This window comes from Leucopleurus acutus, assembly GCF_964270905.1.
Source record: "Leucopleurus acutus genome assembly, chromosome: 6".
NCBI classification, from domain to species: Eukaryota; Metazoa; Chordata; class Mammalia; order Artiodactyla; family Delphinidae; genus Leucopleurus; species Leucopleurus acutus.
Genome location: NC_139149.1, coordinates 47,021,252 through 47,045,326, shown reverse-complemented (window position 1 = coordinate 47,045,326; position 24,075 = coordinate 47,021,252). Strand labels below are relative to the sequence as shown.

At 33.1% G+C, this 24,075-nt stretch overlaps 1 protein-coding gene across 10 annotated transcripts in view; it reads left to right on the top strand.

Annotated features, from left to right (window-relative positions):
* The window catches only part of BAZ2B (bromodomain adjacent to zinc finger domain 2B), a 381,771-nt gene that overhangs the window by 267,929 nt on the left and 89,767 nt on the right, over positions 1-24,075 (top strand). For 4 of the 10 annotated variants that reach the window (XM_082841898.1, XM_082841895.1, XM_082841891.1 and 1 more), the window contains 9 exons: positions 3,990-4,157; positions 5,100-5,293; positions 11,437-11,640; positions 11,958-12,353; positions 16,695-17,301; positions 18,956-19,249; positions 20,422-20,482; positions 21,269-21,377; positions 21,647-21,748. In XM_082841898.1, coding sequence (XP_082698024.1) covers positions 3,990-4,157; positions 5,100-5,293; positions 11,437-11,640; positions 11,958-12,353; positions 16,695-17,301; positions 18,956-19,249; positions 20,422-20,482; positions 21,269-21,377; positions 21,647-21,748 — 2,135 coding nt within the window. The remainder of the gene's footprint in view (positions 1-3,989; positions 4,158-5,099; positions 5,294-11,436; positions 11,641-11,957; positions 12,354-16,694; positions 17,302-18,955; positions 19,250-20,421; positions 20,483-21,268; positions 21,378-21,646; positions 21,749-24,075) is intronic. The other 6 variants (XM_082841899.1, XM_082841894.1, XM_082841897.1 and 3 more) reach the window with 4 other exon arrangements.

Below are 24,075 nucleotides of genomic sequence, written 5' to 3'. Positions count from 1 at the left end.
CAGTCCAGTTCTTATAATGAATACACTTTTATTTTGAGTTCTCATTTCTCTGCATTTAGAAGTAAGATGAGCTTGGCTCTTAAATTTCTATTTTTTTCATATTTCATTAAAACAACCATAGATTTGCACCACTTGTATGGCAGGAAGACCAGAATTATCCCAAATTCTACAGATTATGAGGATTTAGGAGTTCAGTAAGACACCAATTAAAGCTTAATTTAGACAAACATACTGTAATTTCTCTTGTTATATTATTTTGAAAGTCTAAACTTTAATGTGTTTCCTGATTAACTTTACCTTAATAAATTTTAGTTAAGCATGCATGATTTACTGTTATAGAAAGTAGTTTAAAAATTAGAGCATAATTCAGAGACAAATAGATCTGAATTTAAATCTGGCTTTGTTACATTTTAGCTGTGTGACCTTGATTGAACAAGTAATCTGACCTCTCAGCCTCAGTTTTCTCATCTGAAAAATGAGAATAACAATAATAATAATAATAGTATCTGCCTCTTAGGGTTCTTGTGAAGATTAAAGGCGATAAGCCATGTTTAGTGCTGAATGCAGTGTTTAGCACACCTAATTAGTATGTAATTGGTAACCATCATTGTTTTTATTCTTGTCGAGTGTTTCTTTAAAAGGAAACAAGTATCTTGTTTGAATTATATATGTAGAATGGAAAGTTGGCTAAGTATATATTTCAAGTACTATTTCTTGAGTCATATTATTTCTTTAATTCAGAGAGGAGATAGTAATGTGGCTAGAAAGTTAAAACAAAGTCTTAAACTAAGTCTTGACATTTGCTTTAAAAATACTAATAGGAATTTATTTCAGTCAGTTTTGAGCATGGTTGCTTAGCAAGATGAGTATTCAATAGGTATTTGCTGAAATATAGTATTGCTGAATAAAAAATTAAAATAGATAATAGTAATATAGATAGTTGCTAGTACCTTAAATTTTAAAAATTGTTTTATCATAGTTTATTATATTTGATATAGTTTGATATATAAAGTATTAATTACTTTTGAGCATTTCTAAACCACAATGTAATTATTGTATAATTAAAATCAAATATCTTTTGCACTGAAAACATGGTTAACAGGTGTAAAGAGTTGCTCATCTCAACTTCAATAATGTTGATACTTCCACTGTATAGAAAAAAATTTTGATAACTTCCCTAGCCTACATAAACTATTCACTCATTCATTTCTTATACAAAGTTCTTTGAGCATCTACTGTGTTCTGTGCAGTAGGCCAAGCACTGAGGAATATACTAACATAGTATATGTTATGTTGCTTATAGTTTTTAGGAGATAGATAAACAGACAATTACAAGACAGAGTCTTTAGTGGTAAAAGTATGCCTGTATAAGCATACTTTTTTGCCAAGTGAACAGAGACTGTACCTTGTTTTAGAGGCCTCATTTGTTTAAGTTGTACGTTTTGTATAACTTAAATTTAAATTTTCTATGATTAGTTTTATTCAAAAGGGTAACCAAAATGCCAAAAATTTTAAATCACCTACTAAATAGATGAAGATACACAGGAAGAAATTACTAGGAATTTTAAATGAGAAATAGTTTATTTTTAAATATTATCCACTTCTAAATGTGTCTACATTTCAGATGACTAAATCAACACATGCAAATTACTTAATGGATATTAGTATAGTAAAGTTTTTTATATTGAAATAGTATTTCACGGTAAGTTCTTTTAAAACATTTACAGTTTTTAATCATTATATTTTTATATTACTGTGAATTTTCATGAAGTATCTGACTATCAAGTTTGAAAGATTTTTAAATTCTCCTGTCTTCTATGTTCAAATTGAGATTCAGTATATCCTCTGAAATATTAGAATCTTTCAGTTGAATATGATTAATGTTTTTACCATGCAGTTACTGCCCTTGAATACATTTAGAAATTCATCATGTGCTGGTTTATGTGATTCTTATTTTGTATATTTCATTTTATCAACAAGCTAGTTTGTGAGTGACTAAATTTTGTTTTTTTATTTTCTTAAATTTGGAAGAGAAATAAGCTCATCACTTGTCAAAAATTCTGTTATTTCCCATGAATTATTAGACATTTATGAAGCTTGTGATCAGAAGCGCTATCTTTTTCATCTTTTTATTTAATTGATCTTATTTACTTGTATTTTTACTCATGGTGTCACCTTATTTATAACGTACACATTTTCCAGTTGTGTTTTTTTCTAATCCCTATTGTGTGCTTATTTACCATTGACGTTCTAAGTACATTTTTATGTTGTTTCTGAGTTTGATTATGTCTAAAATATTTGAGTCTTATTACACTTTGACTGCCTTACCGATTTGTGGGTTGTTTACAAAGTCTGAACGTTCAACTGTAATGCTTTAATTATAGACTCTATTTTAAATAATATGAATATTTCAGGAAACTGAAGTTTCCTTTTTTATCAGCTATGTAGGACCTAGTTTTCAAACCTATAAATAACAAGAGATTCCAGCTGTGCTAATACAAGCCCCAAATACATAGTTTTTCTTCCTATCTACATACAGTTCTTTCATCTAAACAGTAGATAAATGATTTATGGTTTTGTATAGTTATTCTTGGTTCAGTTCCCATCATTCAGCCACTGCTGAATATACATTCGTGTCATTTCACTAGCAGTGCCTTCCTGCAGTGCAGAAGAATAGCTTTTGCAGTTTTCTGCTTATACTGTTTTTTAGACCTTTCAGAATGTCAGTTACCATGAACATTTCACTTTTTATTAAGCTAAACTTTTGTCTTTAGCTAATGAAGGTGCACATCACTTAACATCCTATTTTTAATAAAGAGATATTCCTAGAAAAGCTTTAAAGATCATATAATACAGTACACTGACAATATTGAATTTTTCCCATACTATATTATTGGGGTTTTTCCTCTAATTTTTTCATGGTTATCAAGTCAATGAAAAGTATCCTATATCTCTTGGAAGATTAGCCTGAAAGGTAATAACTGATTTGGTAATCTAGCTGGTTAGCCAATTGGAAAATATTCTTTCCGAGATTTTACATGGGGCAATACAAGACTGTCCATTGGGTTATTTCAAATTTCTTCTTAATCTTCACCCTTCCCTAAATAATGTATTCTATAAAATTTGTCTTCTCTCCTTTTCTAAAAGTTTTAACTAAAAGCCACTGTTTGAATATCTAAATTGCATTTGATGGTTTTCTACCATTTAGTCATTTTACATTGATAAAACATTGTTATCTGTAATTTATGAGAGGAAGTATAAATAAAATTCAGGCTTTCTTCATTAACTTTAAGGGGAGAAACTATAAATCTTTTATATTTTAATGTGACTTAACTTGTTTTAAAAATCTTCTTTGAAGCACTTTTCATTGCTTAGACACCCCCCCCCACCAAAAAAAGGCTTACTGATTTTGCTATCTCTATTGTTTTGAGTATAGGATGTTTTCTTCCAAAAATGCATTTGAGATATGCTGGATCACAGTGGTCTTTGTATTATTATTTAAACCACCTGATTTATCAAAGCCAGCTTTATATTGTATGTAATTTAAGGAAATTCTTAACATAGGTTGTAGATGGTAACCTTAAATTCTAAGGTTTTAAAGTAGATTAAAATAGTCTTAAATATTGTTTCTTTACTAATTTAGAAAAATTATGATGTAAGTCATCAAAGAGTCAAATAGTTCTTTAATATTCCAAGTTTCCCATTTTATTTTTAAAACCATAGACTACTTTTGTTCTTCATAAATTTGAACTCAAGGAAGCTGCTAAGTGAAGATCCTTGGATACTGTCTTAATGAGCAGAATAATGAGTGTATAACTTCTAATCAGCTGTCTTATAATTAGAAAGATGATCAGAACTATGTGTAATTCAGCAATTCTGTTCCAAGATGAAATTTGAATTTTTTTTCGGGAATAAAATATAAAAAGCACTGTTAAATTAGCTAGAAAGTTAATTCAAATATTTTTGCTTGTTTGATGTTTGACTTTGAGGTGCAGAATGGTGGCGAACAACAGATGTTCATACGCGTGCAGGGGCAACCTTCTTTCCACCATTACTGGGAATTCCACCACTGTTTGCTCCTCCAGCCCAGAATCATGATTCTTCTTCATTCCATTCGAGGGCTTCGGGAAAAAGTAATCGAAATGGTCCTGAAAAAGGTATCCATGTTAACTTTAAGTGAAGTACTACAAATCCTCCATTTCAATACCTATTTTTAATAGGGTTCACATTTAGTAACAATTATGGGGCATTGTGCTAGACACTTTCACATTGTCTTGCTTAATCCTTATAATAACTCTTTGAGATTGGAAGCATTGTCATTTTGCAGCTAAGGTTAAATAAGTTATTCAAGGAAGCACTGTTTACATGTTGACATTGCATAGCAGAATTTAACCCAGGTTTTCTAACTCCAGACTCCACTGCTTTTTCCTCTGTATCTCATTACCTCCTTCACGTTCACTCAATAAAATATATTACTTTTTCTGTAATTAAGCATTAAATTAATTAAAACTAATATGTTAGTATGCCTTTTTCTTTTAAATTGTCATTAATATTTCATAGTTGATAACTGTTGTTAGAATACATTTGCAAATTATAATAGCATTTTAGATGTTTTTTATTACCTTTCTTTTCACTTAAGTAAGTGTTTGGGGAGTTTGCTCCGAAAGGGGGAATACTCGCATTTAATTATCTTTCTAAAAATTTTTTAATTGAAGTGAAATTCACATAAATGTAAAATTAACCAATTTAAACTGAACAATTCAGTGACATGTAATGCATTCATAGTGTTGTACAACAACCACCTCTATCTAGTTTCAAAACATTTTCATCACCCCGAAAGGAAACTTCATCCCCGTTAACCAGTTTCTCTCTATTATTCCCTCTCCCAGTCCCTGGCAACCACTAGCTTGCACTCTATCTCTATAGATTTACCTGTTGTGAATATCTCATATAGATGGAATCATAATTTGTGTCTGACTTCTTTCACTTAGCTTAATGTTTTCAAGAGTCATCCACATTGTGGCATATGTCATTACTTCATTCCTTTTTATGGCTGAATAACATTCTCTTGCATAAATATATTTATTTTTACTTTCAAGGTGTAAATGGGTCAATAAATGGAAACAATACGTCGTCTGTATCTGGTATCAACACATCTGTACTATCCACTACTGCTTCAAGTTCTGTGGGACAAACTAAAAGTATAAGCTCAGGTGGAGGAAATCGAAAGTGTAGTCAGGAACCAAACAAAACCCAGCCTTTGGATGCTAGAGCTGACAAAATCAAAGATAAGGTAAGTTGTTCTTTGAGGCACAAATATAACAGATCGATATAAGTATTCTAAAGATCAAACCACCTGAATCTATGGAATAACTTTTTATGAATTATCAACTCCTATTTTTATAGATATTCATTTTTGCGGGGTGGTTTTAGTATTATGCATCTAAAAAATTAAAACTGTCAGCACCAGTATAAATAATACAAATAGTAGTCATAGATAAGATTTATTGAGAACTTAACACAGGCCAGTTCTGCTGTAATTGCTTTGCATATAGTATCTATTTCAATCCTCCTTATACCCCTACTGAGGTAGGTACTATTATTATAAACTGGGAAAAAGAGCCCCCAAATAGTTGGCCATTAAGTGGTCAGGATTCAAAGTCAGGCAGGTTGACTCCAGAGCCCACGCTTTAGGAAAACAAAAACAAAAAAACTTTCATTATGGAAAATTTCAAATATACACAGAAGACAGAATAGCATAATAATCCTGTGTATCCATTATTCAGTTTCAACAGTTACCATCTCATGGCCAATTATATTTCATCATAACCCCAGCTGAATTCTCCTTTTCTCCTTTGCCAGTTGGCACTATGTTAGACCTTGTCATTAGAGGGTCCTAGAGACACACTGGAAGAGGAAAATGCTTCTGTTCCTGGTTCAAGTGTTTTCTTCTTGGTCTTATGCTGTGGCTGCCAGTGGGTGGCTTCCTCACCAGCTGGCGGCTACTCTGCCAGTTGTGTTCAGGAGACCCGGTAGTGTATACCGTCTAGTGAGTGTCACTGACATCCCAGCAGGCAGCTTATTAGTGAGTTTTTCTGGGATGCCAGTGGTTGGCTTTCTAGCTAACTTTACTGTCACCCCTGATAGCAGATCCCCAGCAAGTTTTTCTGGCACTCCAGCAGGTGGTGTCTCCTGTGTACCAGCCTTGATCTGTGATACCTCAGTGAGCTTCTCTGCCATCCAGTGAGCAACAGCCACATCCTTTCCAACAAAGTCTGAAGTTCAGCCTTGGGTGAATGAGGGGTTGGAGAAGAAAGACCCTCTTCCGAGTTTATTTTAGTACTCTACCTCAGCCATACAGGAAGTGGCTCTTCCCTACATTGGCTATTCCGGTATTCTTCACAGGTCTCTTTCCCTCTTAGTAGTTCATGTTCTGTTACTAGTTGTTGCTTCCTTATGATAAAATTTCGCTGTTCAAATTTATCACGTGGTTTCTGGCTCCTGACTAGACCTTGTCTGCTGTAGAAGCAGTATCAGGAGTAGGGTGGGTATGCAGATTGCACATGGTAAATTCACTCCAATATTCTGGTCACTCTAAGCCTTTGGATTTCCTCTTCCACATCATGCCAGGGAAGCTGTGACATTTCAACTTTACTAAGTATAGTTCACCACTGTGTCCAGATTTCATTCATCCAACCAAGTAAGCTGAGATACCTCCAGCTACAGGAACTACCACATTATATCCAGAATTTCTAGTAAGTGCATCTGTATCGGTGAATTTGGTCTGCTCCCATTGGTAATTTCTTCTTGAGAGAGAAGTCTTGGTTTATTCTGAGTTAAAGCCTTAGCATCAACTGCAAACATTTCGGAAACAAAGATAATAACTAGAGCAATGTCTTTTCGTCTAGATTTTATAAAAACCACTTTCAGGGCCTGATTTTTCTGGGGGAAGAGGGTCAAAAGTTTGTGCTACTGTAATACCACTTTCTCCATGACCTCAGCTATAATAATAAGGGAATTGAAAAGCTTGTGACACACCACAGCAAGAGCAAGGTATGAGTAGTCACTGATTTCAGATAGCGCTGATTTGAACTTTAAATCTGAACAACATGCCTCCCAGGCTCCAATTTTTAACCCCAAGGAACTATTTTATCAAATTTTTCTTTGTCCTTTCTCAAGACAGCATTGAGCTCCATATATTTTCCGGGATCAGCTAAACAAATAAAGGTTTCTTCCCTTTTGCCCAGCATATTTTATAGAAATACTTCCTCTAGATCTTTCAGTTCCCTCTCAACAGAAGATAAATGTTTTCCAGCACATAGCAAGACATATGAGGGTCTGGGGGAAGGTCATCTGGTGAAGCCTCAAAGCCTAATGATAGCCATCACAAAAATTCGACAGGACTCTATTTAGGCCCCAAGACAAACATTTACTTTCCTCTTCAAGCCACCCCACTGAGCACTTGAGCAAATGTGATAAAAGACTCTTGGTTGTTTCCTTCCAGGGACACAGGTTTTAGGGTCATACTTTCCACCTGTTCCTCTTCAACTGCTCTTTAGTCTTTTCCCTTATGATTTGTTTCAAGGGCATTCACATTAGTACGAGCTCCAAAGGCCTGTCTCCGTACTGCTTCTAGCTTCTCTGCACACCAGACGCTGTCTGAAAACACCACGCATTCCTTGCTCCCATGGTACTTTGAAGCAGGTCGTAGACATAGTATCATGGAATATATTTATATCTATATGTATTTCTAAAAGTTAAGCGTCCATGTTTTTAAACTTTACACTATCCTACCTCTTAGAAGTAGTGCTAAATCTAGTAACATCTAGTATCTCTAGTGCCTTTGTAAGGTACAAGGCAAGACTTTGGAGGAATGGATTTGAAACAGATCGTGTCCTTAGTTCTAGTAAGGAATCAGTATTGACATTCCTAAACAAAATTGGTACTGTTAAAGTAGAAAATATTTCCAGGAGCAGATATTAAAAACTTGCAGAGGTACCTCTTTAATGATATAAAGAAATTCCAGGTACCATAGGGGTGTTGATTTACATCTACATAGAAGTAACACTAGAGAGAGATTGACTATCAATGTGAGGGATACTAGAACTTAAGATTTCAGAAGCGTATCTTTGGATAATACATGGTCTGGAATGAATTTGCGTTAGTAGGTTGTTAAATGAAGATGAAGTTAGTTGAAACTGAAGAAGAAAATCCTATACTATTACCCAATGTTTTTCAGTTTTAAAAACTTAAAAAAAAAATTTGCTTCATCAGCCCTTTTCATGTGTAGTTTGAAAAATGTTCTTCAGCTGATTTTGATAATCCCTCCTGGGAGGCAGGGTTACTTATCTCAGTAGTACTCATTGAAAATCATTGATTAAGTCCAGTTCCCTCTCATAGTCTACATGTATATTTAGAATAAATATAAGTATTTTAAATTAAACAATTAAAGTAAGTCAACACAAACTAAAATATACTAACATACAGCCTGTTGAGAAAAAAAATAAGACAATTCAAGGTTAAGTTCCACTCCTGCTGCCATACAAATTATTGTTACCACAGCAGCTGTAACAGTCTTTTAAAAACATAAGTGATTTTTTATCGTTTTAAAACATCCTGTGTTATCACTCTGTCTAATAGTTTCCTATCCCACTAAGAATAAAATCCTTGCCCTGGCCCATAAGACCATGTGTGGTCTCACCCCTGCCAGTCCATCCAGCCTTATTTCCTACTGTTCTCTCCCAGGTTTCTGTGCTGTAGCAGGTCTAGCTGACTTTTCCATTCTTTGAACATGTCAAACTTGTTTCCAGCTCGTGGCTTTTGCCTTTGCTGTTTCTCCTGTCTTGAAAGGCCCTTTTATCTTTCTATGACTGGCTCTTGCTCTCCATTTAGGTCTCAGCTCAGAAGAGTCTTACCTGACAACTACGTCTAAATGTCCATCCAGCACACACTGTGTACTCAATTATCCTGTTTTAGTCATGGTATTTATCACTGAAAAACCCTTATTTATATTGTTTGTTGATTCTCTTCTCCCTGTTCCCATGAGAGCAGAGTTGCTGTCTGTTTATCACACGCTTGTATCCCCAGAGACTAGAGCAACTGTGCCTGGTACATAATAGCCTTGAATATGTATTTGTTTTGCTATTGAATGTAAGAAATATACAGTGAAATGAAAGTTCAAGGAGAGGGTTCTGAAAAGCTTTCCCAGGTTGGTTGGGGGGTGGAGTTTATTATTAATAAACTCTCCTTTGATCATTTTTTTATGAACCTAAGAAGACTCATTTTTAAAATGTATAAATGACAGAAAAAAGACAGACTACCTAATTGTGAGCAGGCAAAAGGACCACCCTCACCCCCCACACATGTTAATAGGGACCAAGGAGACGGAATTGGTGGTATTGAAATTCATTTTTCTCTAATACTTGGACTTGTCTACTCATGTCTACTTTTTTTTTTAACATGGGTACTAAATTTGTTACCTTATAAAACACAAACCCTTTGCACACTGTCAGAGTATGCTCTGCAAAGACCACCTGCACCAGAATCACATTAAGGGCTTGTTTCATACAGATCCCTGTGCCTGTTTGGAATTGGGACCCAGGAATCTGCTGGTTGCAGTAACTTCTGTGCTGAATATTATGCTCCCTAAAGCTTTAGAACCCGCATCTCTAGACCCACTCTTGGGGAGTATAGGACGCATCTGTCATGCTGCCTTTAAATTAAAACTACACAGATTACTTGGACATTGAAATAGGAGTTTATTTTTTTCTGCCAAATCACGGTAGCTCCCTCATTCCCTTCCTTACTTAGCCTCTACTAAATCCGAAAGTGATAACTTTGGATTTGACTTTCATAGTCAAATGAAATGACTTTCATAGTCTTGCTATACATGCTTAGAAAACTCAACAGCAGATTTTGGTTGCAAAGAAGGAGCGGTTTCTCTGCCAAATAAATGATAGGCTTAATGTTATTATATTACTATTGTTTCCCTTTAATCTCTACTTTGGTCTTTCTCGTCCTTTGATTTCCTTTATTCCAATTCACTTTCTGCTTTACTGTGAGGGAAGAAGGTAGCTCAGGGAATGATGGAAATATTAGCTTATTGAAGGGTGTGTCTGTGGAGGAAGCATTACAGTTGCTAGTTTGGAGCAGTTAACACAGTACCATGGCAAACAGAATATAACAGGAGTGACTCTCCTCACTCATGTATTTTATATGATTTAAATCAAATTTTAGAAGACACAAAGGAAAGAGTGTAGGTTTGCAATCTGTAACTACGGCTTCAACCTGGCATCCTGTTGTAGAGGTGTGTGTATTACTGTCTTTTATTCTCCAAACCCAGTAGTTATGAAAGGCTGTATTTCTATTAAGGCCATAACTTTTCTAATTTGCTGCTTTTGTAATTTATTGCTGATTTTTCTGTATCTTGTTCTCTATTTTATCTACCAGCAAACACTATAGAAATGTTCCTAAGTAACTTTGGATTGTACTCAATCTTGTTGCTCTGTCGTTTTGACATTTCTCCTTTATAGTCTTCCTATTGGCAGAATTTTAACTTTTTCATTGTTATATAGTTACTAGTTATAATTCATCTCATTATTTTTCATCTTTTTATCCACTACCATTGTCTGTCCTTTAAACACACAACTTTCCTTTTATGCGACCAAATGTCCCTTTCCATCTTTGGATTTTCATTGTCCTATAGGATTTTAAATGTTCCAGAAATTAATCTCCTTCTTTATCATATTTTTCTATCTTTTTGATTCAGAAATATTAAAAAACTTAAATTCCTTGACCCTAATTAAAGCAGCCCCTTAAGCCTTTTTCTACCTATTTTATCTTCTCTCCAGTACTTTTTACTATATGGGATTATTTGTTTTGAAATTACTCTCTGTCTAGTCCACCACCACCACCCCTAGAATGTAAGTTTCTTGAAGGCAGAGGCTCATCTTAGACTTCACTGGAGTCCAGCACCTAGAAAGGTGTGTTTGGCTACTGACTCACTATTTGCACAAAGAAAGAAGACTAAAAGCTAAATGTAGAACGTCAGTGTATGTAACCCTATCATAAATTGCTCTTTTTAATCTGTCCTACATTTTGAAGCATGGCAGTCATATGAGTGTGTATATATGTATACATATGTACATATATACACACTATATTGATGTTTTCAATATTCTATACAGAATACTGTATAGCATATTGACAGAGTTTATACTTTTTACTGGAGAATTCCATTCAGATAAGTTAATTTGATCAGTTGGTTGAATAAATACCCTTAAAACATGTGACTTTTTACTTTTTTCCAAAATGACATTTTAGAAAAATGTTTTGAGATTGAAAATATCATTAAAAAATTAAAAGAGCATACCTCTTACTGAAACTTGAATTTTCTCCAAAAATAGAAGTCTTTTTAAAAATCTTGTCTTTATCCAGAAACCAAGGAAGAAAGCTATGGAAAGTTCTAGCAACAGTGATAGTGATTCAGGCACATCATCAGACACATCAAGTGAAGGCATTAGTAGTAGTGATTCAGATGATCTAGAGGAAGATGAAGAAGAAGAAGATCAAAGTATTGAAGAAAGTGAAGATGACGATTCTGATTCAGAGAGTGAAGCACAACATAAAAGTAACAACCAGGTAGGTACAAATCATTTCATTGGCAATATCTACACATTATTCAAATTTAGGAATTAACTGTCTTATCTTAACTCTCAAAGTCTATAAAGTTTAAACTTAATCATTGCCTTTAGTTCTTCCTTTTGCATAAGAAAAAAAAGGAGGTGGTGAAACATTTTTAAAGGAACATTTTGTGTATTTTTTAGTGAGTTTTATATATCTGTTGTAAGTCATTAGGAACACTTTTTTAAGTACCCTTTTTCTCCTCCATGTTTTACTCCTTGATGCTCTTTGTTTTAATAGACGTTAAGAAGTTGCCTTTTAATTTGTATTTACAGGTGCTATTACATGGTGTTTCAGACCCAAAAGCAGAAGGACAGAAAGCAACTGAAAAAGCCCAGGAAAAAAGAATACACCAGCCATTACCTCTTGTGTCTGAGTCCCAGACTCACTCATCATTCCAATCCCAGCAGAAGCAGCCTCAGGTTTTGTCACAGCAGCTTCCATTTATTTTCCAAAGCTCTCAGGCAAAGGAGGAATCTGTGAACAAACACACAAGTGTAATACAGTCTACGGGATTGGTGTCCAATGTGAAACCTTTATCTTTGGTAAATCAAGCCAAAAAGGAAATTTACATGAAACTCATAGTTCCTTCTCCTGATGTACTTAAAGCAGGGAATAAAAATACCTCTGAAGAATCTAGTCCTTTGACCAGTGAATTGCGTTCCAAACGGGTGAGTTAAAAATTATTTATAGAAGAATTTTACTATTATAAAAACAGCTTTTATATAGTCTTATACAAGTTTAAACTGAATTCTACTCTTATTGTTATACTTTCTTAGTCACCAGGAATAGAATATGCACATCAGAAAACTAAATTTCTCTGATTTTATATTTACATACACATCTGTTGAATGTATTTTTGGAAACACAGTCTTGTCATTTTTCCCCAGGTTTAATGATTTAGCAGTAAGGGGAGAAATATGTTTGTATTGGACATACTTTACAATTACTTTTGTTTAAAATCAATGTCCTTTTTTTTCTAATAGTAGTATATTCTTTTTTAAAGAAATGAACTCTTGAGTCATTTACCTCTGTAGTCCTATAATTTGTCAATTTTAAGTATAAAAATCCTTTATAAAGAATGCTTTTCCTTTACCATTCTTAATTAATTATACAAAATACAAAATATTTTTAGTAACGTTACTTCTATAAACACCAGAACCACTCTCATCAGAGAATTTTCTTCATCTTTATTTTCTTGCTGTTAGTTTTATATTATAATATTATATAGTCTACAGTCATATGTCCAGAAGAATTCTAGTAATTAAATAACCAGTGCTTTTTATTCTAGAACTCACCCAGACTAGAGAAAAAATATTATTTTTGAACACAGTCTCCTGTCTTTTGGTTATACAAATTATCAGTAGGCATCCTAATCATTGGAAAAGACCTGTAGAGCACTTACTGTTTTGCCAGCCATTCATTGTTTTAAGTGCTGAACATGCATTTACTCATTGGATACTAACATCTGTAAGTGCCACTAATAATATTATGTCCATTTTCAGATGATCAAATTGAGATTCATAAGACTTACATAACTCTCCCAAGATCACACTGCTAGTTGGTGATGGAGCTAGAATTCAAACCTAGGCAGTGTGGTACTAGAATCCTTGTTCTTAATCACTGTGGTATGCTGCCTTTCTTTCTCAAAAAAGTTGCAATGTCCTTGTCCACTGACTTTTATTTTACAGTGAAGAATTTCAGAACAAGGTCAAAGAAAAATGACTTGAGCAAATCAGGCTCTTTTGAGAATCTAAATGAGTAGTTCTCAAGACTAAGTGTACATTAGAATCACCTGGGAAACTTTAAAAATGAACTAACCACCTTAGAACAATTTAAAATCAGGATCTCTTGTGTTGAGACTGAGGTATTACATGTCTAAAAAGCCTCCCAAGTGACTCAAATGTGCAGCCAAATTTGAGAACCACTGATCTAAATGGAATGACCAGTGGTATCATAGTATCACACATATGAGAACTTGTAATGCATGGGTCAATCATAGGGAGTTATTGACATCACATTATTGACTCTCCTTGAGAAATTAAGCAAATTAAAAATCACACTGGATTATTTTAATTTTTCATTAATATATATTCCACTTTAAGACGAATGTATAGAGCCACATCGAGTTACTTGCATTATGAAAGTTTTCTTAATTTTTTCAGAGTTTCTTAAATTCTTAAAGATTTTCATATGACTGCCTATTAGAAAGTCATTTATTAAACACTTGCTTTTAAATGTAGCCAAGCTAGGCTTTCTACACATAGGATCTTATGTAATCCTTACAAAGTTGTGTCAGGTAAAGGAACTAAGGCTCAGAGAGGTTAAGTCACTTTTCAACATCATATAACAAGTTAAGAGCAGACAGGTTTTAAACCAAGATCATTCTGATTTCAAAGCCCATGATTAAGATGAAATAATTTGGTGTTTCTGAAATGATAATGGTTGTTAATGGGAAATATTTTATGTGAATGGGCATTCATAGTAGACTCAACTCTCAATGACTTTATCTACTTTTTATTGGTATCTACTATTGAGTTAAAGGGTATTTTTAGAAATATTTCTCTTATATCAGTTCTCTTTCTTTATGTGACAGTCTAACATAGAATTTTGCTTGATTTCTTATGATAGTCTTAATTGTTTCATGCTTCCTGCTATGTATCTGGCTCCCACACTAGTCTTATGATTTTCTTCAGTGTTATTTAATCATTGGATCCTTTCATACCCTTATACTGTAGACATTTAATTTAAATCAATATACATTAATCATATATAAAGACCAGGAGTGAAAAATCTTTATCAAGTTTTGCCTAGTGGATTTTTTATGACCTTACAGAGACTCAGGTAAGAACTAGGGGAGCAAGAGCTTGGTGGTAGGACAAAGCTTCGAACCTCTCTCTTCTCATACTCCTGTCACCCAAGGGGATATCTTAAAGTAGCAGGACACTTGCTGCTATACAGGTCTCTTTTTTCTCCCCTCCTACTTTATGTACACCCCTAATATCAAAAAAGATAGCATGTTTGCTGTAAAAGAGTTACTGATACTAGTCTTGGGATAAAATACAGTGATCGTTGGTTATTTTCAAAAACCTTCAGATGTCAGCATATGAGAAGTGATTCTTCAGAGTTATAGAATGAGAAATAATTTCAAAAAATTAAAATATAAAATTTAAAACTAAAGGGAAAGTCTTTATTTTCATTACTCTTTTGATCCTATGTATTTGGAAGGAATATTTACTACCTATTAAAAAAAGAATACAAAATGATTATGTGACAAAATTTTGTTCTAAGAAATGAAAATACACTAAATTTTTCTGCTGAAAATTTAAATCAGTATATGTATAAAATATGAAGTATAAGTACATTATATGTATAGTCACATAATATAACATAAAATATTTGTTTCATATAAATATTAAGTAAAATTATATTAAAGTATCTTATGTAAAAATTTTGCCATAAAATTCTTTTAAAAAGGTAAACACAATTATGTAGTATAATATTCCATATTTTATTCACTGAATAAATACCAATTAAGCAGTTTCTCTTTGTGAGGCATTGCTTTATGTATCAATACAAATATAATGTGACAGTCTTTGTTTACAAAGTACTAACTTAATTTTCTAAACAAATACAGTGAGGATAAGTTAAATAAGATAAAGAAGTTTATATGGGAATTTCTTACTGCTTATTAGTACTGGTGCTTTAAAATATTTAATAAGTCATTCTATATGGCATTCCATCTGCATTTATACTTGTGAAATAACCCACCACAAGGCTTTGCTGACTTGAGTGTTAACAGCCCGGGTCCAATGCTGACAGTACTGCTGATTTTAATTTCAAGGCAACCATTTTCATTACAGAATTTTACCTTTCAAAATTCAACTCTATTTCTATTAACTTGATATTTTAATCATCCTATTTCGGTTTGTTTTTTTATATTTTAATTATATAAATTTAATGAAATTCATATGATGTTATTCTTTTCATGAAGATTCTGATAGCCAAATAATTTTTTGTTTCTTATTTACATATGTAAATTTTATGGCTTAATGGTTTACAAAATAATTTTTCCCAAGGAAGGTATAATTTTTCTAAACTATTTTCTAAACTCTTTCCAATGTTAATGTGCTGAAGGCACTCAAAAGTATATCCCACAGAATGTTGAGCCAGCCTTCCCACTAACCTCAAATCATGATTACTGTAGGTAATACAGGATAGAATAAAAGGGGGTATAAAGGAGCTCAAGGATAGAGGCAATGAGTGCTTTGGGCTGGGACAAACATGGAAAGCTTCTTGGGTTGGCTTTTGAAGAATGAACAGGATTTCATCTGCTTGAAATTTATTAGAGGAAGGTATTTCACGCAGAGAAAATGGTGATGGCAAAATGTGCAGGTGGTGAAAGTATGACATGCACAGGGCATGGCAAATAGTCCACTTGGACAACAAAGGTAGTAAAAAGTAACTTGAGGATCAGATTTAACTGTTTAGGGTTTATAAAGTTGGCAATGATGGAAGAGGCACTAAAGGTTTTGACCAAAGAGCTAATGTAATAAAATACGGCTTATATAACGAGAGAATTGGCATTGGCATATAGCATATATTGGGAGTTGGTTAGGAAGAAGTGATAGTACAGCTTAAATTTGAGCAATATTTCAATGAGAGAATCCAAACCACATAGTAATATGGCTGACTTGGAAAAAAGAAAAGTAAAAGATGTTTTGAGAGTTTCAAGTTTGAGTTATTGAGAAAAACGGGAGCTGTAGTAATAAGAGGTGGGCAGTCAGGAAACATGTTTTGAAGCAGAAAAACTAATTGAATTTTTAAATATATTATGTCTAGCAAGATTCAGGAACCAACTAGTCATTATTGCCACTACTTTTATAGCACTTGTATATCATGATTTAAATTTGTATATGAGTAGCTGTGTCAGATACAGAAGGCAAAAAAAAGTAATTTTTGTTCTTATGGTACATTATTGTTTTGTTTCTTTTAAACTTATGTTTCAACAGGAACAATATAAACAGACATTCCCAGCTCAGTTAAAGAAACAGGAGTCATCTAAGAGCCTGAAGAAGGTTATTGCAGCTTTGTCAAATCCAAAAGCAACCTCTAGTTCACCAGCACATCCAAAACAAACATTAGAAAACAACCACCCTAATCCTTTCTTGACAAATGCACTTTTAGGTAATCATCAACCAAATGGAGTTATTCAAAGTGTCATTCAAGAAGCTCCTCTGGCACTTACTACCAAAACTAAAATGCAGAGTAAGATTAATGAAAACATTGCTACTTCAAGTAGCACCCCTTTTTCCTCACCTGTAAATCTGAGTACAAGTGGGAGAAGAACCCCTGGCAGTCAGACAACTGTCATGCCCTCTGCCTCTCCCATACTGCATAGTCAAGGGAAGGAAAAAGCAGTTAGCAATAATGTGAACACAGTAAAAACACAGCATCACTCTCATCCTGCAAAATCTTTAGTGGAACAGTTCAGAGGAACAGATTCAGACATTCCTAGTAGCAAAGATTCTGAAGATTCAAATGAAGATGAAGAGGAAGATGATGAGGAAGAAGATGAGGAAGATGATGAAGATGATGAATCTGATGACAGCCAATCAGGTTATTTTCTATTTTTAAGTTTAAAGTATTTCTCTAAATGCTATGTGAACCAAAACATTTTAAAGAGGTTGTTAATTCACAGACTGAAAATCATTGTCATTCACTGTGTTTCACACAGCTATGCGCCTTTCTATAATGAGTGGTAAAATACAGGAATAATTGAAATTGGAAATCCTAAATTAAGTTCTCAGCTCTGTTATTCATTTAACATTAAACAAATAACTTTAAATTGAATATAAATAATTCATGAATTAAGAAATTCAGGAACTTGCTTCATTTTCATTTAATTCATGACCACTCATTTGTCCTTTCTTTTTCATCTCTTCTGCTGCTTGTTATACTGTGTCACTAGATATTTTGAATAAAGGTAAAATTGTAGTCACAGTCATTCAGAAAATACCAAAAACCTATATCCCTATGAATATTTGTTAGCAACACAGAATGTATTTAACAACATATATAGAGTACCCCCTGATTTTATTTTGATTTACTTTCTAGTTTTCTTTTTAATTTTTTTGGGTTTTATTTCCTCTTAACTCTCCTTCTTGTTCCACAGAAGATTGAAAACATAAATATAAGATAGCTTAAAATTTAAATACAAAGATGAAATACATATTATGAAAGGTTTTGGATTTGTTCCTAGTCAGCCACAAATCCAATTGTAAATTTTCTATCTACCAATATGAAGAGGAAAATATAGTCAATTATACAATTTAAAAAGTGTCTATAAGGTAAAAACAACCTATTTGCTTAGGGTAAGAACAGCTTTTCCTGATATTTTTCGTAGGGTTCCCATAAACACAACTTTGCATGATAGATCGTGGATATCAATATTAATCACTTTCAAAGATAATTTTTATAATGAACTTCAGTGTAGACAGCTAGTACTACACAAAAAACAATTCCACAGAAGCTGTTGTTCTGGGAACGATTAAGATACAGTCCAAGTATTAGTCCTGTGTTATCAAGTTTAACCCAGAAATAGATTTTACATATCTATAGGAATGGATGCATTTATAGGACTACATTGCTAGCATGAACTTAAATTATTAAATCATTAAATTATTCCCCACAATTATTTCTGTAATCCTAGTCTTTTGTAAAGCCTGAGAAACTTGATGAAATCTTGCAGCTAAATAGAATAACTGTAACCCCCAAAGCCAAACATCTCCCCGCAAAAATTGTTTTCTTTGGCCTCAAAGCCCAGAAGAAAGGATAATGATAGTTCCAGAGTTCTCTTCCTCATACTGAACCTAGTATACTTCTTAAGCTACTAGAATCTATTAATTTAAATAATCAATTCTGTTTCCTCTATACTTTGGCTTCTTTATTAAATTAAAAGTGCTTTTGAAACCACTAAGCAGAAACGCATCATGTGAATACTGTCATGTGAGAAGAACTGTTTTATGATTTAAGTTTTATAATCTGAGTAAAACAGTTACTTTTAATGAAGAATTTTGAGGATTTATGGCCTGCATACATTGTACTCAAATAGCTTTTAAGATAGTAATTTTTACATTTACTCTTCAGAAAAGTTGCTCACTTGAGCTCTCAGTCACAGATGCTGATTCCTGAACTATTCCATTTAGATACAAACTGCAAACTGTTGGTGATTATCTAGTTATAATATACAAATGCTTCTTTTACTTCCCAGAATCAGATAGTAATTCAGAATCAGATACAGAAGGATCAGAAGAGGATGATGATGATGATAAAGACCAAGATGAATCAGATAGTGATACTGAAGGAGAGAAAACTTCAATGAAACTGAATAAAACAACTTCCTCTGTCAAAAGCCCTTCCATCAGTCTCACAGCTCACTCAACACCTCGTAACCTCCACATAGCAAAAGCCCCAGGCTCTGCTCCTGCTGCCTTATGTTCTGAATCCCAGTCACCTGCTTTCCTTGGCACACCTTCTTCCACACTTACTTCAAGTCCACACTCTGGTACCTACACTTTATTTTTATTATGGTGAAGTAGAAGTCAAACCATAACAAGAATTCTTATTTATACAGTGTTCTGGGGATGATCTCACTGGAATCAAGGGCTAGATTTTAGGTTGGCTAAGAAAGGTCAGCGTGTATTTTCAAAGGATATGACTCATTACCATTTTTATTCTCTGTGCTTCCAATTTAAGAACCTGATTGATGGCAGCTTTTGAGTTTGCATACTTTCCTGTTTTTGTGTTCAGTTTATGCTTCTAGAATTTAGAGTTTGACAGTGGACTTTTTTTGTAATTTATAAAAATGAGCTCACTTGGTTACTTAAGGTACAGTTGCGTATCTGCCCAACACATAGCCAATGTCATTTGTATTAGTGAGTTAGCATTATTATTCCTTTAACATGCCGTATCTTTTTTTTCTATTTGACCTTTTATAAACTTGCAGAGGTCTTCATTAAAAGGTTTTACATTAATACTCCCAAATTAATCTCTATTCTCATTCAATAGCTAAGAAAATATAGATGTGTATAGTAAAATATTATACTGTTTTACATATTTCACTGTTTTCTTGAAATTTTCTAGTTTTGTTTTCATTTGCCACAAACCAATATGATATCCTACTAATATAAGATGTGTGCATTTGCATTGGTGAAGCTTGATCATTATCTATGAAAAATTTTCCATATAATCATAATCCTATTCTTTGTACTCTAGATTAATTAAAAGTGTTTTTGACTATAGATTCATATGGCTATAGAAGTTATATTATTTTAAAATGTATGATCCAGATGTTGAAATTTTTCAGCATCTTAAAACTCATATTTTCAAAGAAAACAACTGTACATAGTTTTCCAAAACCTCTATCTGCTATTTTCCTCCTACTTCTTTAGCCATTTCATGAATAACAAAATGACAGGAAAGCTGTATATTTTTACCTTGCATTGTCTTTTCATTAGAGAGGAATACTAGTTATTCTGTCATGCAGACCAAAGAAAAACACCCTTTATATACAATGTGTTTTGTTGAAAAGAATCTAAAAATAATGCACAAGTTGCAGAAATACACTAAATAATTCAAGTCATTAAGATATATTATTCAAAGAAAAGTTTCAAAACTATCAAAGTTTTCATGTATGTAAACTAATCTTTTATGTTAACTGGTTGAATTTTCTTGAAGGCACTTCCAAAAGAAGAAGAGTAACAGATGAACGTGAGCTGCGTATTCCTTTGGAATATGGGTATGCAAAATAAGATATATCTTTATACTTCCCCCCACATATTTAGGCATGTTTGATTTCTCATTCTCTACTGTTAATAAGAGAAGTGAATATACTGCATAGTTATTTGTTAGAGCAGAGGAGCAAAGCTGATATATCTGAAGTTGATATACCAGAAAAAAAATTAAGACTAACTTCTGGGTTTAGGTATAACAGATGGGAACATATGCATCCAGGTGGGAATATGACTGAAACAGTCACAAGAGCAAATCATTTGGCAAAGAGCAGAGACACAGTTAAGAGTGTCAGAGGTTTTTGTGAAGATAGATTTAAAGGAAGGTGAAAGCCACTGTGGGCGAAACTGAGGGACTTGAGCAGAGTTTGGCTAAAATGGTTGAATAGGAACTGAGAATTTTCATGATCCCCAAAGAGCAGAGAGCCAGGTTTACTGTACTCTTCTCATTTAAAGCTTTTCAGCTGTAAAAAAATCAGTACACATTGACACATGTGCCTGAACATGTCCGAATACCCAACGTAATGCCAGTATGATCTCTTAAAAAATTTAATGGAGTTTAATATTTGTAAATTGAGTCCTTGATTAATTTTTAGTTGAATTACTTAGCAAAAATATCTAAATTATTTTAATAGTAAATGTATCTGAATTGCATGACTGGCTGTTTATATTTGTTTTCTTTGTATTTTTCATGTTTTCTAAAGAGCATGTGTTCTCAAACTTTTTTAAATTTTTATTTTTAAAAGCTTTCTTAAAATTACGTATGTGATAACCCTCATTTCTATTATGTGTAGCTGGCAGAGAGAGACAAGAATAAGAAACTTTGGAGGGCGCCTTCAAGGAGAAGTAGCATATTATGCTCCATGTGGAAAGAAACTTAGGCAGTACCCTGAAGTAATAAAGGTACATACTTTTCACCAAATGACACACATTTGGTGCCTATTAAGCATGCTTATGGAAAAAGAAGTACACTCCTTTCTCAGATAAAGTTCCTTGATACAAAATATTCTCTTGTATGGGACTAATGAATGTGCTTAACCTAAATTGATCTCCTGTAAATCCATAGCCCCTTGATAGAATATGCAAAACAGTAGTGTCCTGAAGATAGCTATACATCAGAGCTGGGTTGTAATTATTAAAACCTGAAGTGGAAAAATATGTGATTTTTTCAGTATCTCAGCAGAAATGGAATAATGGATATCTCAAGGGACAATTTCAGCTTCAGTGCAAAAATAAGATTGGGTGACTTCTATGAAGCCAGAGATGGACCGCAGGTATCCACTTTTTAAAAAGTACAGTCTTTGAACCAAAAAGTAGTAACATAACCTAAATGAAGTAAATTTCACTACACTCTGGAGCATTGCCTTTTGTTAGTTAATTCGTGTAGCTATACATATAACTTTGTGGTAAACACTCACAAGACCTCAATTTACTATATTTCAGTAACGAGGAGCTTTGACATTTTTTTCAAGTTTCTTAAGTAAACTTTTTCCTGTTTGTTAGTTCTGTCATTAATTTTACAGTTTATACAGGTATAAAAGAATCTGTATGTTCATGAGAAATATAGGAAAACCTTAATTCCCTGAAAGGTAAACAGTTTTTTGAAAATTAATTTGAATAGGAAAAAACGTGTTGTTTATAAGTCAGTCCAAGAGAGGATAAATATGCCTTCGTTTTTGGAAGGATCTTGTCCATTTGATTATGCCATACTACATGACTCATTGTCACAAGTCTGATAATTTTTGATGGGGGTAGGGGGAATTCCATAATATTAAATGAGTGAAATTTCTGCTTTTTGCAGAAATTGAATTTTTAAATAATTATACACATTTCTGAAATAATGACCACAGCTCCCTTTGAGTTTGAGGATTAAGTACACAACCTCACCGATCAGCGCAAAGAACTTACCACTGAAACCTTGTTTCCTATATGTGTCCTTTAATGGTTTGCCTTTGTTCCTTACTTAGATTGAGCTACATATGCTTATTATTCCCTTTAACTTTATTAGCTCCATTGAAAGAGGTCATAGCTACGGACTAAGGAGACCTAGATTCTTGTTAACCCATGAAATAGTTTTGTGATTTCAAACAACAAAATAAGGCCCACTTTTTCTTCAGTTTCTTTATCTGCAGGATAGAGACAATCATAATTTTACTTCTGCCTCATAGGATTATGGTGAGGTTAAAATGAGATCATACGCATGAAAATGTTTCAAAAGGTTAAAATGCTCAACCAACTGAAGTTGTTATTTTCTTTCTTGATTGAACCTTTCTCTCTTTTGGCCCATTATAATGCACAGAAAGATTTTTTCTGGCAATTAATATTTTCTGTTGTGAATAGACAGGCTTTTCCATACTATTTACCCTTTAATTTTATAGTTATAGAAATAGAAGAGGCCTTCCTAATTCTGCAGGAAGTTCATTTTGAGAGCTCAAAGATTAAGGGAATTTTCCAAGATTACACAACCTCAACCAGGCAGAGACATAACTGAACTCAAAATTTCTAACAAGTGTTCTTTTGCATTCATTGTGTAACCTATTTTCCATTGTTGTCCATGACTTTTTATGTCCACATCCACTTGTTTCTTTACCAGTAATTCTAAAATGCCAAAATATATTCATCTGAGGTTTAACTTATTTATGGAAATATATTCTAGGATTTTTCTTTTCTAAACTTAAAAATGTGTCTAACTTGGACTAAATTTGTCACCAAACAGATTCTCGGAATTTTAGTGAACCACAGTGTTATTTTACGCACTCCATATATACTAGATCAGTTTTTAAGTCACAAAACATATTAGAAGGCAATAATAATTTTATTTAAAAATTCTCATTTTTTAAATCTTTTGATTTTCATGTTATCATAACCTTACTTGTTTCATTTAAATATGCTAAAGATATCTTTATGTTTTTAAGTTCAATAGAATTTTATTCTGAGAGGAAAGCTAATTGCTGTCCAGTACATAAAGGACTTTTAGTTTTTTATCAGTGATAATTAGACTTAGTCTATAAAGCCTTATTAGGCAGAACAGATTGTTCTTTGACATCCATTCACTTTTTATTAAACATAATCAGTGTTTTCCAAAGCATATTGTCTTGTTGAGAGATCAATTCCAATCAAGGAAATATGATGAATTACTAAATCCAGAATGTGTTAAGCTGCCAACATTTCAGCAGACTACTAAGGGAAAATATTAGCAATTTTGACTGTACTTCTCTTGGTTAAAAAATAAGAGTAAGTTGAATTCATTTCAGGATACTTTTAGAGAACAACAATTAAAGGTGAGTAATCAAAACAACATTTAGTTAATTAATTAGAGATGCATATAGTTGAAGAACCATATACTTTTTTATTGTATGATCTATATGTATAAGCATATAGTTAATTAGAAATGTATATACTTACAATTTTCTATGAAAATGAGCAAAGATTACATATTTTTGGTAGAGTAACTGTCATGTGTAATAACTTTGATTGGCTTAAATTTCGTAGAAGATATAAAATATAATTTGGGATAAAGACACTGTTACCAAGCAGTGATGATCTGTATATGTTTACAATAGGTCTGCCTCTATACAAATTGTATAAATGGTATGATGGC